Source organism: Nomascus leucogenys, chromosome 14 (genome assembly GCF_006542625.1).
Source record: "Nomascus leucogenys isolate Asia chromosome 14, Asia_NLE_v1, whole genome shotgun sequence".
Classification (NCBI taxonomy): Eukaryota; Metazoa; Chordata; class Mammalia; order Primates; family Hylobatidae; genus Nomascus; species Nomascus leucogenys.
Genome location: NC_044394.1, coordinates 49,438,433 through 49,454,251, shown reverse-complemented (window position 1 = coordinate 49,454,251; position 15,819 = coordinate 49,438,433). Strand labels below are relative to the sequence as shown.

Below are 15,819 nucleotides of genomic sequence, written 5' to 3'. Positions count from 1 at the left end.
TCCCTGGTGCAGCTGGTGTTAGCTCCAATTCCCATGCGGTTTCCTCAGGGTTCTTTTCTTTTCTTTTTTTTTTTTTTTGAGACAGAGTCTCGCTCTGTCACTAGGCTGGAGCGCAGTGGTGCAATCTCGGCTCACTGCAAGCTCCGCCTCCCGGGTTCACATCATTCTCCTGCCTCAGCCTCCCGAGTAGCTGGGACTACAGGCACCTGCCACCACGCCCGGCTAATTTTTTGTATTTTTAGTAGAGACAGGGTTTCACCGTGTGTTAGCCAGGATGGTCTCGATCTGACCTTGTGATCCACCCGCCTCGGCCTCCCAAAGTGCTGGGATTACAGGCATGAGCCACCGCGCCCAACCTCCTCAGGGTTATTTTCTTGCTCGGTGTGTGGAATTGTCTGAAGATCTGTTTCTCTCTGTTTATTGGCGATCGCTTTGAATTATAATCACTGAATAGACTTGAGTCTTTCTGCATATTTGAAACTCTTCTAGGAAATTAATTCATAGACTCTTTGAGAATTTCAAAGTATTTCTGTGATGGTCCGTGTGACTTTTTTCTGGAAACTCTTTTCTCTTGAGTTCTGAAAATTAAGTTCCTTTTTTTTTTTCTGAGACGGAATCTTGCTCTGTTGCCCAGGCTGGAGTGCAGTGGGGCGATCTCTGCTCACTGCAACCTCCGACTCCCGGGTTCAAGCAATTCTCCTGCCTCAGCCTCCTGAGTAGCTGGGACTACAGGCATGTGCCACGATGCCCAGCTAATTTTTGCATTTTAAGTAGCGATAAGGTTTCACCGTGTTGGCCAGGCTGGTCTCGAACTCCAGACCTCAGGTGACCCACCTGCCTTGACCCCCCAAAGTGCTGGGATTACAGGCGTGAGCCACCGTGCCCAGCCTAAGTTCCTTCCTTTTTATTTCAGTTTGGTTAGGTTCAGTTCGGGGGCTATTTGTTAAAGATCTGTGAGTGAGTAGGTTTCTGTTTCATTGCTCCTCCATGTTCACATGGGAAGTTGCCCTGCACGGAGCTGGCTGGGCCACTGCTTTGGGTTCAGTTACCGTTCAACGGACCCATGCTAGGTTGGTGCCGCAGGGCCAGTGGCTGGGTCGGGAGGGATACCCACAGAGGAATATCCACAGAGGAATACCCACAGAGGAATATCCACAGAGGAATACCCACAGAGGAATATCCACAGAGGAATACCCACAGAGGAATATCCCCAGAGGAATATCCACAGAGGAATACCCACAGAGGAATATCCCCAGAGGAATATCCACAGAGGAATATCCACAGAGGAATACCCACAGAGGAATATCCACAGAGGAATACCCACAGAGGAATATCCACAGAGGAATACCCACAGAGGAATACCCACAGAGGAATATCCCCAGAGGAATACCCACAGAGGAATACCCACAGAGGAATATCCACAGAGGAATATCCACAGAGGAAGGGGCAGCACTGGGGCTCCTCTGGGGTCACAGGTGGGATGACTGACGTGGGCTGGAAGCCTCTTCCTCTGAGGACGTGGGGAAGGACTAAGAGGTGGGTGGTCGGGCAGGAAAGACTTCAGCAGTGGCTTACAAAGTGACGACTCAGGCCTGGCGTGGTGCGCGCAGTGGTGCCAGCCGCCCAGGATGCCAAGGTGAGCACCTCTGTGAGGCATTTACTCGAGAGAAGTCAACACTTGCCCACAGGGACACGTGACTGTGACTGGCACGGAGCTGAATGGAGATGGCTCCAGACTAAAAACAGCCCACATGCGCCACCATTCTTTAGGTCACAGGGAACAAAAGTGTTTGGTCCGGGAAGAATTTTTTTTTTTTTTTTTTTTGAGATGGAGTTTTGCTCTTGTAGCCCAGGCTGGAGTGCAGTGGTGCAATCTCGGCTTGCTGCAACCTCCGCCTCCCAGATTCAAGCGATTCTCCTGCCTCAGCCTCCCAAGTAGCTGGGATTACAGCTACTTGGGAGGCTGTCTCTGTAGGTGTCCCAGCTACAGCTGGGATTACAGCCCACCACCATGCCCGGCTAATTTTGTATTTTTAGTAGACATGGGGTTTCACCATGTTAGCCAGGCAGGTTTTGAACTCCTGGCCTCAAGCAATCCACCTGTCTCAGCCTCCCAAAGTGCTGGGATTACAGGTGTGAGCCACTGCACCTGGCAGGTCTGGGACGACTTTAAGAAAGTCCTGGGTTGAGGCTGGGTGCGGTGGCTAATGCCTGTAATTCCAGTACTTTGGGAGGCTGAGGTGGGAGGGTCACTTGAGCCCAGGAGTTTGAGACCAGCCTGGGTAATATAGTGAGACCATATCTCTACGAAAAATAGAAAAATTAGCTGGCTGTGGTGGTGAGTGCCTTTAGTTCCAGTTATTTGGGAGGCAGAGGGTGGGAGGATTGCTTGGCCTGGAGCCTGGAATATTGAGGCTGCAGTGAGCTGAGACTGTGCCACTGCACCTTAGCCTGGGCAACAGAGTAAGATGCTTTTTACAAAAACAAAAAAACCTGAGGTGTGTGCAGGACAGACCTTGGTAACTCACATTTACCATCCATGACTTTTAACAGCCGTTGCCATTGCTGCGGCCGCACGCTTTACTACACAACGTCTTTTCCAGGCATCCATTCTGGACTTGCACTCAGGGGCCCTGTCTGTCGGGAAGCACTTTGTGAACCTGTACAGGTGAGCGCTGCAGCGTGACCTCAGTGCTGGCTCTGAAAGCCAAGTGAGCGGCTCCGTGCCTCTTAGCCGTGGACACGTGGACACGTGAGGGAGGATCCGGCTCGGTGCAGCCTCAGGGCCTCAGTGGCTGTGATGTTGGCCAGGCCCCTCATGGCTCATTGGGATGCAGGAGCTGGGAGGTGTGGACTCTCTACAGCCTTGGGCAGGGGGCTTGTTCATGAAGCTTTAGGGGAATCTGGTGTTTTTTGTGGGCCCAGGGACAGAAGGGATGGAAGCAAGAGGCAGCAGAGGTGGGAGGCTCCCAGGAGCAGCTCCAAGAATCCGACGGGGCCTCTGACGCTCCATGAGGGGCCGGGAGAGCAAAGAGACCCTCCCTGCATGGATCCGCGTCAGCCTCACACATTAGCCCCGGGTCCCACTCCTGGCCGGCTCTTTCTTAGTTTTTATTATTATTATAATTTTGAGATGGAATCTCGCCCTTTCGCCTAGGCTGGAGTGCAGTGGCGCAATTTCAACTCACTCGTCTCTGCCTCCTGGGTTCAAGCAATTTTCCCATCTCAGCCTTCTGAGTAGCTGGGATTACAGGCATGCACCACCATGCCCCACTAATTTTTGTATTTTTAGTAGAGATGAGGTTGTGCCATGTTGGCCAGGATGGTCTCGAATTCCTGACCTCAGGTGATCCGCCTGCCTCGGCCTCCCAAAGTGCTGGGATTACACCACGAGCCACCGCGCCCGGCCCGGCTCCTTCTTTATAGCAGTTATCATTGTGGAAATGGAGTCGCTCTGAGTGTGTGAGTTGATTTTCAGGGACTTGAGGAATAGCTGAACTGAAAGGAGATGAACAAGAGATTAATGAAGCGTGACCTTTGTGAATATTTCTTTTTTCACAGATACTTCGGGGATAAAATACAGAACATCTTCTCAGAGGAGGACTTCCAGTTATATCGGTAAGGAGGAGTGAGGCAGGTGGGGGTTTGCAGGCGGGGTGGCCTGGGGCTGAGGGGTGTGGCGGAGCTGGCTGAGTCCAGGGAGGCCCCACGGAGAGGTACAGCCCGGAGGCTCTGGCATCTGGGGCCTGACTCCACACCAGCCTCCCCAGGATGGGTCCCGCAGGCGCCCTTCTCCCTCCCCAGTCCTGCTGCTGTGGTCTTGCGCCTGCCTCTGGCTGCTCTGCGCGTGGGCTGTGGGCCCCGTCCTTCCCAGGCCGAGCCAGTATCTGTTCCTGGTGTGCTTGGGAGCCCCCGCCCCGCGGGTCTGGAGCCATACGCGGGCTGGTTCCTCTTCCTGCCGCCCACGAGTTGGGACCCACGAGCGTCCCCTCCCGCCTGGGGCTGCGCTGACGGCTATTGTGTCCTCTGCAGGGAGGTGCGGCAGAAGGTCCAGCTCACCATTGCGGAGGCTTTCGGCATCAGCGCGTCCTCGCTGCATCTGACCAAGCCCACCTTCTTCTCCCGCATAAACAGCACGGAAGCGCGGACGGCGCACGACGAGTACTGGCATGCGCACGTGGACAAGGTGAGCGTGCCCGTGGGCAGGGTGAGCGCACATCAGCAGGATGAGCGTGCATGTGGGCAGGGTGAGCGCGCACGTGGGGAAGGTGAGGCCCATTCTCCCGAGGCCTGGGGCTACCACAGGGCTGTCTTTTGCAGCATCCACCTGCTGTGTGCACGGTGTTAGGATTGATTGGTTGAGACAGAGTCTCGCTCTGTCGGCCAGGCTGGAGTGCAGTGGCGCGATCTCAGCTCACTGCAACCTCTGCCTCCCGGGTTCAGGCGATTATCTTGCCTCAGCCTCCTGAGTAGCTGCGACTACAGGCACCCCCCACCAGACCCAGCTAATTTTTGTATTTTTAGTAGAGACGGGGTTTCACCATGTTAGCCAGGATGGTCTCGAAATCCTGAGCTCAGGCAATCCTCCCTCCTCGGCCCCCCAAAGTGCTGGGATTACAGGTGTGAGCCACCACGCCCGGTGGGTGTAAGCATTTAGCTGCTTCGTCTCTGAGGTTTCAGGGTACACCCTCAATCTCACTGATGGAGTTGGAGAAATAAAATTTCTCATTTGATGGTGACAAGAAGTAGTAGAGAACTCGGCCCACACGGTCTGTGGTTACCCCATTGTTATTTATGCACAGACTGATGCTTAAGCTCTTAGAGCAGATGGTCTCCGCTCAGCCACTCATGCTCTCTGTGGCCCAGGTCTCTGTGTTGTCTCTGGGAGCCTTCTTCTACCACTTTCTACCTTTCTTTCTTTTATTTATTTTGAGTTACAGCTTCACTCTATCACCCAGGCTGGAGTGCAGGTGTGCAGTCATGGCTCACTGCAACTTTGACCTCCCAGGCTCAAGCCATCCTGCTGCCAAAGCCTGGGACTAAGACTATGGCTGGGACCACAGGTGGGTGCCCCGACGCCTGGCTCATTTTTCTATTTTTTTTGTAGACATAGGGTCTCACTATGCTGCCCGGGCTGGCCTTGACCTCCTGGGCTGAAGCAATCCTCCCGCCTTGGCCTCCCAAGGTGCTGGGATTACAGGCGAGAGCCATTACCCATCCCATTTCTTTTCTTTTTTTTTTTTAAGATGGAGTTTCGCTCTTGTTGCCCAGGCTGGAGTGCAATGGTGCGATTTCGGCTCACTGCAACCTCCGCCTCTTGGGTTTAAGTGATTCTCCTGTCTCAGCCTCCCAAGTAGCTGAGAGTACAGGTGCATGCCTCCACGCTCAGCTAATTTTTGTATTTTTAGTAGAGATGGGGTTTCATTGTATTGGTCAGGCTGGTCTTAAACTCCTGACCTCAGGTGACCTGCCTGCCTCGGCCTCCGAAAGTGCTGGGATTACAAGCGTGAGCTACCATGCCCAGCCTTTTCTTTTCTTTCTTTTCTTTTTTTCTTTTTTTTCTTTTTTTTTTTTTTTGAGACAGAGTCTTGTTCTGTTGCCCAGGCTGGAGTGCAGTTGCGTGATCTTGGCTTACTACAACCTCTGCCTCCTGGGTTCAAGCGGTTCTCCTGCCTCAGCCTCCCAAGCAGCTGGGACTACAGGCATGCACCACCAAGCCCAGCTAATTTTTGTATTTTTATTAGAGACGGGGTTTCACCATGTTGGCCAAGCTGGTCTCAAACTCCTGACCTCAAGCAATCCACCTGCCTCGGCCTCCCAAAGTGCTGGGATTACAGGTGTGAGTCACTGCACCTGGCCCTTAATAAAAGATTTTAGAAGATAAAAGTAAAGCACAGCTAATAAAAAGAATGGTATTATAGCTGTTCTTTAAGGTTGATTTTTATGGTGTAGAAGCCATGAGTTCCCTTCATACAGTCAACCTGGATGGCAGTGGTTGAGTGGCACCGTCAGCCCTGGAGCTGAAGCTCAAATACAAGATTAAAGCCAGAAAGCACGTGGCTGGGAAGATTAGGACTCTCCCTGCCCTGCCGTGCCCGCTGTGACAGAGGAAGGAATGGCAGTTAGATGGCCAGCTTTCTGTGCCATGTGACATTTGTTACTAAATTATTCTTCAAGTGCAGTCTTTTTTTTTTTCTTTTTTCTTTTTTTTTTTTTTTGAGATGGAGTCTCCCTCTGCCACCCAGGCTGGAGTGCTGTGGCATGATCTCAGCTCACTGCAACCTCTGCCTCCCAGGTTCAAGCCATTCTCCTGCCTCAGCCTCCTGAGAAGCTGGGATTACAGGTGCGCGCCACCATACCCGGTTAATTTTTGTATTTTTAGTAGAGACGGGGTTTCACCATGTTGGCCAGGCTAGTCTCGAACTCCTGACCTCAGGTGATCTGCCTGCCTCGGCCTCCCAAAGTGCACTCTGTGCAGTTTCAGTTGTAATCAGAAGGAGAGAGATTACAGTTATAATCTGCAGTCAGCATCTGCCATCTTGGCACTTTGCTACTTGGCATTAAAATGGTAAACCCAGGGCCAGGCGCGGTGGCTCATGCCTGTAATCCCAGCACTTTGGGAGGCCGAAGCGGGCGGATCACAAGGTCAGGAAATCGAGACCATCTTGGCTAACATGGTGAAACCCTGTCTCTACTAAAAATACAAAAAATTAGTCGGGTGTGGTGGCGGGCGCCTGTAGTCCCAGCTACCCAGGAGGCTGAGGCAGGAGAATGGCGGAGGTGGAGCTTGCAGTGAGCCGAGATGGCGCCACTGCACTCCAGCCTGGGCGACAGAGCGAGACCCCGTCTCAAAAAAAAAAAAAAGGTAAACCCAAGGGAACAAGAACAGTGAAGGGAACCCAAGGCCTGGGATTGCCTTCAGTCCTCCTCTCTCCCTCTCGGGCTGCAGTGTCGGGAGCAGCCGGCGCCACCGCTTTGCTGTAACCACCTCCTTTTTCACGACTGCGCGGCACTCACTGGCCTTCCGCCGGCACAGACAGCGGATTCGCCCTGGTCCGGTCGCTCCCGGCTCCTTCCATGGCCCGCGACCGAATTCTGTCTGCTTATCAGGAAAGCAAAGTAGCGTCTGAAGATTAGTGTTTTTCTAATTAACAGAGACTTTGCTTCAGTGAAACAGAACTGTTTAGAAACCTGGGTGATTTCCGTGTTCTTCCGTGGGGAGCTATTTTGTTATGACTTCTGGCCAGTGTACTTTATTTTAAATTTAGTTTTGAATAAATCATGCATCAAAATTTGAATATTTGAATAAGTAATGCATCCTACAAGATTTAAAAGTTATATATATATATATATATATATATATATATTTATGTATAAATAAAGGCGAACCAGTAACCCCCTCACCTACAGGTAACCACAGTCCTGAGATCTCAGAGTTCCTTCCTGAATTTCTCTGTGTGTATAAAAACGAATTCTTAGGATACCACGTTCTGTCAGTTGTAAAGAATCACATTTAAAACAGTTTTGGCAATTGTTCTTTCTTCCCACTGCATAACATAAGGCAGCTGTGGCTGTCAGATCACCGACCCTGCTGTGGTTTCCTTTGTACAGAAGGCAGTGCAGTCCGCACGCGGCTTTGCTTACTTGACGTCTGTCTTACTCTGGTCTCCCCAGAATCAGAGCCTGGCACGGACTTGTGTTTGGGAAGCTTTTAAGGGGGGACTCCGGGGGGCATCCGTGAGGCCTGGAGGGGGCAAAGCCCACGGGAGCTGAGCCCAAGGGGCCTCCTGGCAGCTGGGAGGGGTGGGGGGAGGGAGCTTGACCCACCTCCCCAGGGCACCACCTGAGACTGGGCTTCCTTACCGCGGATTATGTGAGGTGGAGATTGACGGGTTGGACTGGGGGCCGGGCTTCAGCGCAATCTTGCTCTCCTTCCCAGGAGGACTCAGAGGAGGCCACCTCGCCCAGGGGGAGGGCCCGGAGTCTGCCTTCAAGCCTGGGCTCTCTCCACTGCACACGAGGCTCTGTTGTGTGTGATGTGCCCAGCTCAGAGCCCGCACAGTGGGTGCCCAGTTCAGCGCTGGTGCGGCTCCATCCCCCTTCCCTCCCCAGAGTGTCTCCTTCCCTACATGCTCTGGATGTGCTCATGACAGCTGAGCTGGGTGAGACGCACCCTCCCCTTTGCAGCAAAGTGAGCCAGTCACTCAGATCCTGCCTGATCCCACGTCCGTGGGGACCCTAGAGTCGCCAGGTTCAGAGACAGAAAGCAGAATGGAGAGCTGGGCTGGGGGGCGTGCAGAGTCAGTGCTTCCTGGGGACGGAGCTTCGGCCTGGGTGGATGAGACGTTCTGGGGAGGATGGTGCGGTGGCTGCGCAGCGTTGGGAATGTGCTTAACATCACTGAACTGTGCTTAAAAACAGTGAAGAAACAGTTAAGCTGGTAGATCTTAGGTTCTGCATTTTATTACAAGTTTTAAAAAGTTTGGGATTGCTCCACTTCTGAAGAAAGGAGAAAAGCGCGTCCACCACTGCCTCCGGTTCCCGCGTGTGGGCAGCGAGGCCGGCACCGGGGGACCAGCCCAGCGTGCACACCCTGCTGGCTGGCCTGCTGCCCGCAGCCTTTGCTGGAACACGGCTGCTCCAACATTTGAGCTTACGGGAAATCCTGGGCAAGAATGCATGAGGCTGGAGACTCCGCAGAGGGTTTTTAAAGTAGCAAAGGAACGAATGGCCTCATTAATGGGGCCGACACGTGTTGTTAATTTACTTTCTGGAAAATAAGCACAGATGTTGGTGACTCACTCCTGTAATCCCAGCACCCGGGAGGCTGAGGCGGGAGGATCACTTGGGGCCAGGAGTTTGAGACCAGCCTGGGCATCATAGCGAGACCCCCCGCCAACCTCTACAAAAAATACAAAAATTAGCCAGGCACAGTGGCTCATGCCTCTAATCCCAGCACCCGGGAGGCCAAAGTGGGTGAACTGATGCCATCTCTACAAAAAAAAAAAGAAAAAGAAAAAATTAGCTGAGTGTAGTGGCGTGTGCCTGTGGTCCTAGCTACCCAGGATGCTGAGGCAGGAGGATTGTTTAAAGCCAGGAGTTCAAGGTTATGGTAAGCAATGACAGTGCTGTGACTGCACTGCAGCCTGAGTGATGCTGTCTGTAAAAAAAAGCGATACCCTTCTATTAAAAAAAAAAAAAAAAAAAAAAGAGGCCGGGTGCAGTGGCTTATGCCCGTAATCCCAGCACTTTGGGAGGCCAAGGCAGGTGGATCACCTGAGGTCAAGAGTTTGAGACCAGCCTGACCAACAAGGTGAAACCCTCTCTCTACTACAAATACAAAATTAGCTGGGTGTGGTGGCGGGTGCCTATAATCCCAGCTACTCGGGAAGCTGAGGCAGAATTGCTTGAACCCGGGAGGTGGAGGTTGCAGTGAGCCAAGATTGCACCACTGCACTCCAGCCTGGGCGATAGAGCGAGACTCTGTCTCAAAAAATAAATAAAAAATAAGAGAGAGAAGCAGCACCTGCCCTGGCCGCATGCTGAGAGCCCATTCTGCCCCCTCCTCCCGGCTCTGCCCTCAGGTGACCTACGGCTCCTTCGACTACACCTCACTGCTGTACCTCTCCGACTACCTGGAGGACTTCGGCGGAGGGCGGTTCGTGTTCATGGAGGAGGGCGCCAACAAGACGGTGGAGCCAAGAGCTGGTAGGAGGCGTGGGCGGGGCCTGGGCGTGGGGTCCCCAGCTCAGGCAAGCGGCGTGGGTGTGGGGGGCGCGCCTGGGAGCGAGGCTGCATTCATGGAGCACCTGCTGTGTGTCGGGCCGGTGCTGAGTGATTCCCAGGTCTAGCGCCAGTCCCAACACCCAGGAGGCCAGTGTCTACGGGGCCACATGTCTGAGGTCACCGTCAGTCAGCGGCAGAGCTCCCCTCCATGCCCTGGTGCGCATCACCTTGACAGGCGCCGTCCATTTCTCTCCCTGGTGTGTGTCACCTTGGTGGTCAGGGTCCCCCTCCCTCCCCCGCTGGAGTGCGTTCACCTCCGTACCCTTCTCAAAGAGACTTGCAACCTAAGATTAGACGAGGCCCCAGCCCAGTGTCGGTGACCGAGTGCCCTCCTCGCTGGTGGCTGGGAACCCCACCGGGTGGCTCTGCGGTGCTGGCTTCAGAGCCCATCACGCTGGACCTTGCAGTCCCAGAGCCCCAGCCATGCCCAGCCTGGTGCAGACACAGCAGTGCCAGTGGGCATTTGCCGAGCGGACAGTCATCCTCTGCTCCTTGAACTTGTGAGTAACACAAGCCCAGGTCCTGGGGTGGGAGGGTGTGGGGAGGGAGGAACCCGTTAGGGGCCTCCTCAGGTGGAGCCCACGGCCCTGACCCCAGATGCAGCCGAAACTCGCACAGGCCTGGGAGCCCTCTGGACTGTGCCAGCGCCATCCACCCGCTGCTGCCTCACCCATCCCCAGGGCACTGCCCTCACCCTCTGCTGCCTCACCTGTCCCCAGGGTACTGCCTTCACCCCCCACTGCCTCACCTGTCCCCAGGGCACTGCCCTCACCCCCCCCCCCCCCCCGCTGCCTCACCTGTCCCCAGGGTACTGCCCTCACCCCCTCCCCCGCTGCCTCACCGTCCCCAGGGTACTGCCCTCAGCCCCCGCTGCCTCACCCGTCCCCAGGATACTGTCCTCACACCCCCCGCCCCGCTTCCTCACCCGTCCCCAGGATACTGTCCTCCCCCCCCCCCCCTCACCCGTCCCCAGGGTACTGTCCTCCACCCCCCCGCCCGCTTCCTCACCCGTCCCCAGGATACTGTCCTCCCCCCCCGCCCACTTCCTCACCCGTCCCCAGGGTACTGCCCTCACACCGCCCCCCACCCCGCTGTCTCACCCATCCCCAGGGTACCGCCCTCCGCCCCCGCTGCCTCACCCGTCCCCAGGGTACTGCCCTCACCTATGGTGTGGCCTCTTGGCACAGTTGTTCCTCCTGCCTGGCTGCTCAGTCAGACCAGGGACTGTGTGACAGTCAGGACTTTTCTTTTATCTCTTTTCAGATCTCCAGCTTGTTTATTTTGAGATTCCTGTTATTTGTACTTGCCTTTCTCAGGTTAGTTTAGGACTTCAGTTTGCAAGCTCAGTTTGAGGGACTCTCTCTTTCCATGACTACCTGTGACAGGTGGCCTGAGCTGCCCGGCCACTTCATGCCATCCTGCCTCCCTCAGCTGCTCCCTGGCCACAGGCTGGACAGTTCCTGCTGCAGCCAGTGGCTGGCCAAGCCCCCTCCCTGCAGCTGGCTTCAGGCCATGTGTGTCGCAGCCCTGGGCACAGTCTCCCCTGGTGTGGACTGGGGGCGTTTGGCCTGACTGCGTCCTGGACTCGCTCTGCCTTCATGTCAGTTGTTCTGAGTCATCTCTGCATTAGGGGAAGGGTTTGGACGTCCAGCCTCTGCAAGCAGGAGCCCAGCCTGTCTGCCCTCACCCCAGAAGTCCCAGTCACAGCAGTTTTGTGGGAAAATGAAAAACTCACAGAGCACAAGACAGGCGTTTTCTTGAGAAGTCAAAGCAGCCAAAGCCTCCTGGGACTCGAAATTACACAACTTTTTAGCATATTTTGATCTTAGTCATTTTAAGCATGATACGTACTTGAGTCAAACATTTTGTATCACGATCTTCTTTCAGATAATTAAAACCTGTCTCCTGCATGGGTCTCTAATTGTGTGTATCTGTGTGTTTACCTGTGATTTGATGTCGTACATCTGTCTAATTGAGTGTATCTATGTGTTTATGTGTTTACCTGTGATTTGATGTTGTACATCTAATTGTGTATGTCTGTGTGTTTACCTGTGATTTGATGTCGTACATCTAACTCTGTGTATCTATGTGTTTACATGTGATTTGATGTCATACATCTGTCTAATTTTGTCTATGTGTTTACATGCGATTTGATGTCGTACATCTGTCTAATTGTGTGTATCTATGTGTTTACCTGTGATTTGGTGACTTTTTTTTTTTTTTGAGATGGAGTCTTGCTCTGTCACCCAGGCTGGGGTGCAGTGGTGCGATCTTGGCTCACTGCAAGTTCCGCCTCCCGGGTTCATGCCATTCTCCTGCCTCAGCCTCCCGAGTAGCTGGGACTACAGGCGCCCACCACCACGCCCAGATAATTTTTTGTATTTTTAGTAGAGACGGGGTTTCACCATGTTAACCAGGATGGTCTCAATCTCCTGACCTCGTGATCCGCCCGCCTCAGCCTCCCAAAGTGCTGGGATGACAGGCGTGAGCCGCCGCGCCCAGCCATGTCGCAGTTCTTACCATGAGTGGCAAATGCTAGTTTTCTTTGTAGGGCAACTTTATCGAGGAAGGCAGAGTCCTGTGTTCGGGAGTTCCCAAGACCACCTTTACGTCCAGTGACTCACTGTTGGGACTCACAGAACTCAGCAAAACCATTATACCCTTGGCTGTGGTTTATTACAGTGAAAAGAAATGGATTAAAATCCACCAAGGGGGCTGGGCGGGGCGGCTCACACCTGTAATCCCAGCACTTGGAAGGCTGAGGCAGGCGGATCGTTTGAGCTCAGGAGTTCAAGACCAGCGTGGCCAAGATGTCAAACCCTGTCTCTACAAAAAATACAAAAAGTAGCCGGGTGTGGTGGCGCGCACCTATAGTCCCAGCTACTCAGGAGGCTGAGATGGGAGGATTGCTTGAGCCTGGGAGGAGGAGGTTGCAGTGAGCCAAGATCCTACCATTGCATACTGCATTCCAGCCTGAGAAACAGAACCAAACCCTGTGTAAACAAAAATAATAACAAAAAACAATCCAGCAAGGGGAGAGGCTGTGGGGCAGGTTGAGGAGTGACCAGGTGTGAGCTTCCCACTGTCTTCTCCAGGAGTTGGGTCAACAGCTCTTAGTTCTCCCCAAGTGATGTGTGATGATATTCAGGGGTGTCACTGACCAGGGATGCTCGGCCGAGCCTTGGTGTCCAGGGTTTTTACTGGGGGGCTGGTGGTGCAGGCACGGCTGGCCTCTGTCCCCAGCCCCTCTGGATGCTGAGCTGCTGCTCTGTGGCCCACGTCCCACCATAAGTCACACTGTCAGTGTGGACCATCTGGTGTGGCCCTAGGTCCCCAGTAAACAGGCTCTCCTATCAGGCAGGATGTTCTGATGGCTCAGAGGTCCCTCCTGGGAGCCGGGGCAAAGGCTGGGCCTCTCTCTGGAGCGTGCAGGGTGTGCACCGCCCAGGCCCCTGGAGTCAACCCTTTACCACACAATCCCCGTCCTGTGCCCCAGGATGTTTTTGTTTCCAGATGATGTCTTGTGGGTTCCAAGAAGTTAATGGACCGAGAGCCAGTGAAGCTGCTGGTGCGAAGGCTGGGGTCAGGTGTCCTCCGGGGACTCACCACCCGCCCGAGACGGGAGAGACACATGGGATTCTGGAACCTGAGAGCATTGCTTATTGTTGATTCCTTGGTTGCCGTGCTGAGTCCTGCTTTAAGGAAGCGGGTGATTATCTAATAGTCATTTACTAAAGAAAGTGCACCTTAGGCCGGGCATGGTGGCTCACGTCTGTAATCCCAGCACTTTGGGAGGCCAAGACAGGTGGGTCATGAGGTCAGGAGATCGAGACCGTCCTGGCTAACACGGTGAAACCCCGTCTCTACTAAAAATACAAAAAAATTAGCCAGGCGTGGTGGCGGGCACCTGTAGTCCCAGCTACTCGGGAGGCTGAGGCAGGAGAATGGCGTGAACCTGGGAGGTGGAGCTTGCAGTGAGCCGAGATGGCGCCACTGCACTCCAGCCTGGGTGACAGAGCAAGACTCTGTCTAAAAAAAAAAACAAAGTCCTTTTCTGGCCCCATATTGGTCTCATCTCCGTGTGAGCCTTCAGTATTGTGGATGGCGGGGAGTTTCGTGTCCTCCCACAGCTCACAAGGCTCAGTCGCCCTCCATCCTTCCCCCTGTCCTTTGGTGCCTCTGTTTGCAAGATGTGCAGAAATACCAGACGGCCAGCGGACACCTTCCTTTTACTGAATGCTGGCAGCCTCCTGAGAACCACGTCTGCCAGCAGCGGGGAGCAGAGAGAGCAGACGAGCATGGGCGACTGAGGTCCCAAATGGTGCGAGCCGCTGGGCCGTGTGCACAGACGGGCCTGCCTGCTTGTTCTGATGTCTCAGGCTTGATTGAAGCTGGAAGAAACCAAGGACAATGTGTCCTTTAGAAGTGTAAGGTCAGAAGGTGCCCTGACTCCAGCCGACCTGGAAAAGGACATGTCCTGCATATCTGGAGGTGGCCCACATGGTCCAGGAAAGATCGGCAGCCTTGCCTGCATCCCAGGGCGCTTCCCAGCCTCCATTAAGAGGCGTCCATTGCATCCACGTGATTTCTTTTGCTCTGCTATTTCCGGGCACAGTACGATTCCCTCTTGAAGCTAGAATGCCCTGCACACCCGGGATGGACTTCTCTCCCCTTTCAAAGATCGAGTTAAGTTTGCAAATGTGAAAGGAAGGAATTGCATTTCCAGCGGTAACCTCTGAAGGGGAACGAAATTGTCACAGGATGTCAGGAGCCACGTCGGGGAGCACGGTGTCCTCTGAGTCTCAACGCCCCTTGCTTCCCGCTTGGTGACGGTCGATGGCTGTGTCCAGCAGTGAACGCTTTACCGCAAAAACTCTACAGTGGGGCAGTGGGGTAGGCAGCGCCACTTCCATATTAAGGCAAATGAACTGAGTCTCTTGAGATAGGCCCCTGCCTCCAGGACCTCTCAGGCCCTGGGCCCTGGTTGCTGCGGTGGAAGCTGCCTGTTCAGGCGTCATCTCTATCACCCCTTGAAGGGAGCCAGAGAGGTGTTTGCGAGTTGGATGTTTTATCTTGACTTGTCTTTCCTGATTCTTTGTTAGAACACCCCCAGGGCTTGGTTTTTGTTCTCAACCTGTGATTAGAAGTAAGATCCTAAAGTGTCAGACCTGGAAGGCCCATGAGAGCTGAGGAGATCAAATGGCCTGGGGTGCCTGGAGCCAGTGGTGGCCTCGTCTGCAGCTCCTTCCTCTGTCCTGCCCACCACAGAGTCCCTGCTGGCCCCAGGGTCCCCTCCTCCGCCACAGGTCCCCTGAGCATTGCTGAGTTTGTTTATCCAGCTCCTCCTGCTTCCTGCAGAAGCAGTTCCCCAGAGGGGCGATTTCTCCAGCCTGCCTGGTTGGCTGTGTTGGTTGGTTATAGTTGCTCTTTCGGGCGACCGCACACCCTCTGAAGGCCATGGCTGTGGGGGTGGCTCATGGTCTCCTCTCTGTCTTCTCTCCCAGGTCGCATCTCATTCTTCACCTCGGGGTCTGAGAACCTGCACCGCGTGGAGAAGGTCCACTGGGGCACCCGTTACGCCATCACCATCGCCTTCAGCTGCAACCCCGACCATGGCATCGAGGACCCAACGTTCCCGTAGCCGGCAGCCAGGCCAAGGTGACTTCAGGAGGGCCCGTGTGGAGGCAGCCGCGCCAGTTGTGCACCCGCCCCCACGTCCACCCGCTCCCGTTGCACAGAGTGCCTTAGGAATTCTCCGATTCTGATTTGCTGATGTGTTAATCTTTTCATCCGTGAGTAAATGGAGGGAACCAGCTTTTCACTTCTCCAGCATCGTGTGTGCTTGGGCTGTAGGCCTGGGAGCCTGAGCTGGAGGCCAGCCCCTCCCTCAGGAAAGGGACCCAGCAGGACGGGGCGCAAGTCCCCATCTGTGAACGGACGGGACTCATCCACCCCGGCCTCGTCCAGGTTCAGCAATCCCCCGGCCCGTCAAAGACCGGCTAAAGCATCAGCCATAAATGGGGACAAACGTGG

At 54.4% G+C, this 15,819-nt stretch overlaps 1 protein-coding gene across 9 annotated transcripts in view; it reads left to right on the top strand.

The window, feature by feature from the left end:
* Positions 1-15,819, top strand: part of OGFOD3 (2-oxoglutarate and iron dependent oxygenase domain containing 3) — a 25,252-nt gene extending 9,433 nt beyond the window's left edge. For 2 of the 9 annotated variants that reach the window (XM_030828092.1, XM_030828090.1), the window contains exons 5-10: positions 2,604-2,668; positions 3,562-3,618; positions 4,033-4,186; positions 9,585-9,708; positions 11,050-11,102; positions 15,291-15,819. In XM_030828092.1, the coding sequence (XP_030683952.1) occupies positions 2,604-2,668; positions 3,562-3,618; positions 4,033-4,186; positions 9,585-9,708; positions 11,050-11,102; positions 15,291-15,551 (714 nt within the window). In that variant the 3' untranslated portion in view covers positions 15,552-15,819. Of the gene's footprint in view, positions 1-2,603; positions 2,669-3,561; positions 3,619-4,032; positions 4,187-9,584; positions 10,287-11,049; positions 11,708-13,282; positions 13,464-15,290 lie in introns of those variants that run through there. The other 7 variants (XR_004033389.1, XM_030828094.1, XM_030828093.1 and 4 more) reach the window with 7 other exon arrangements.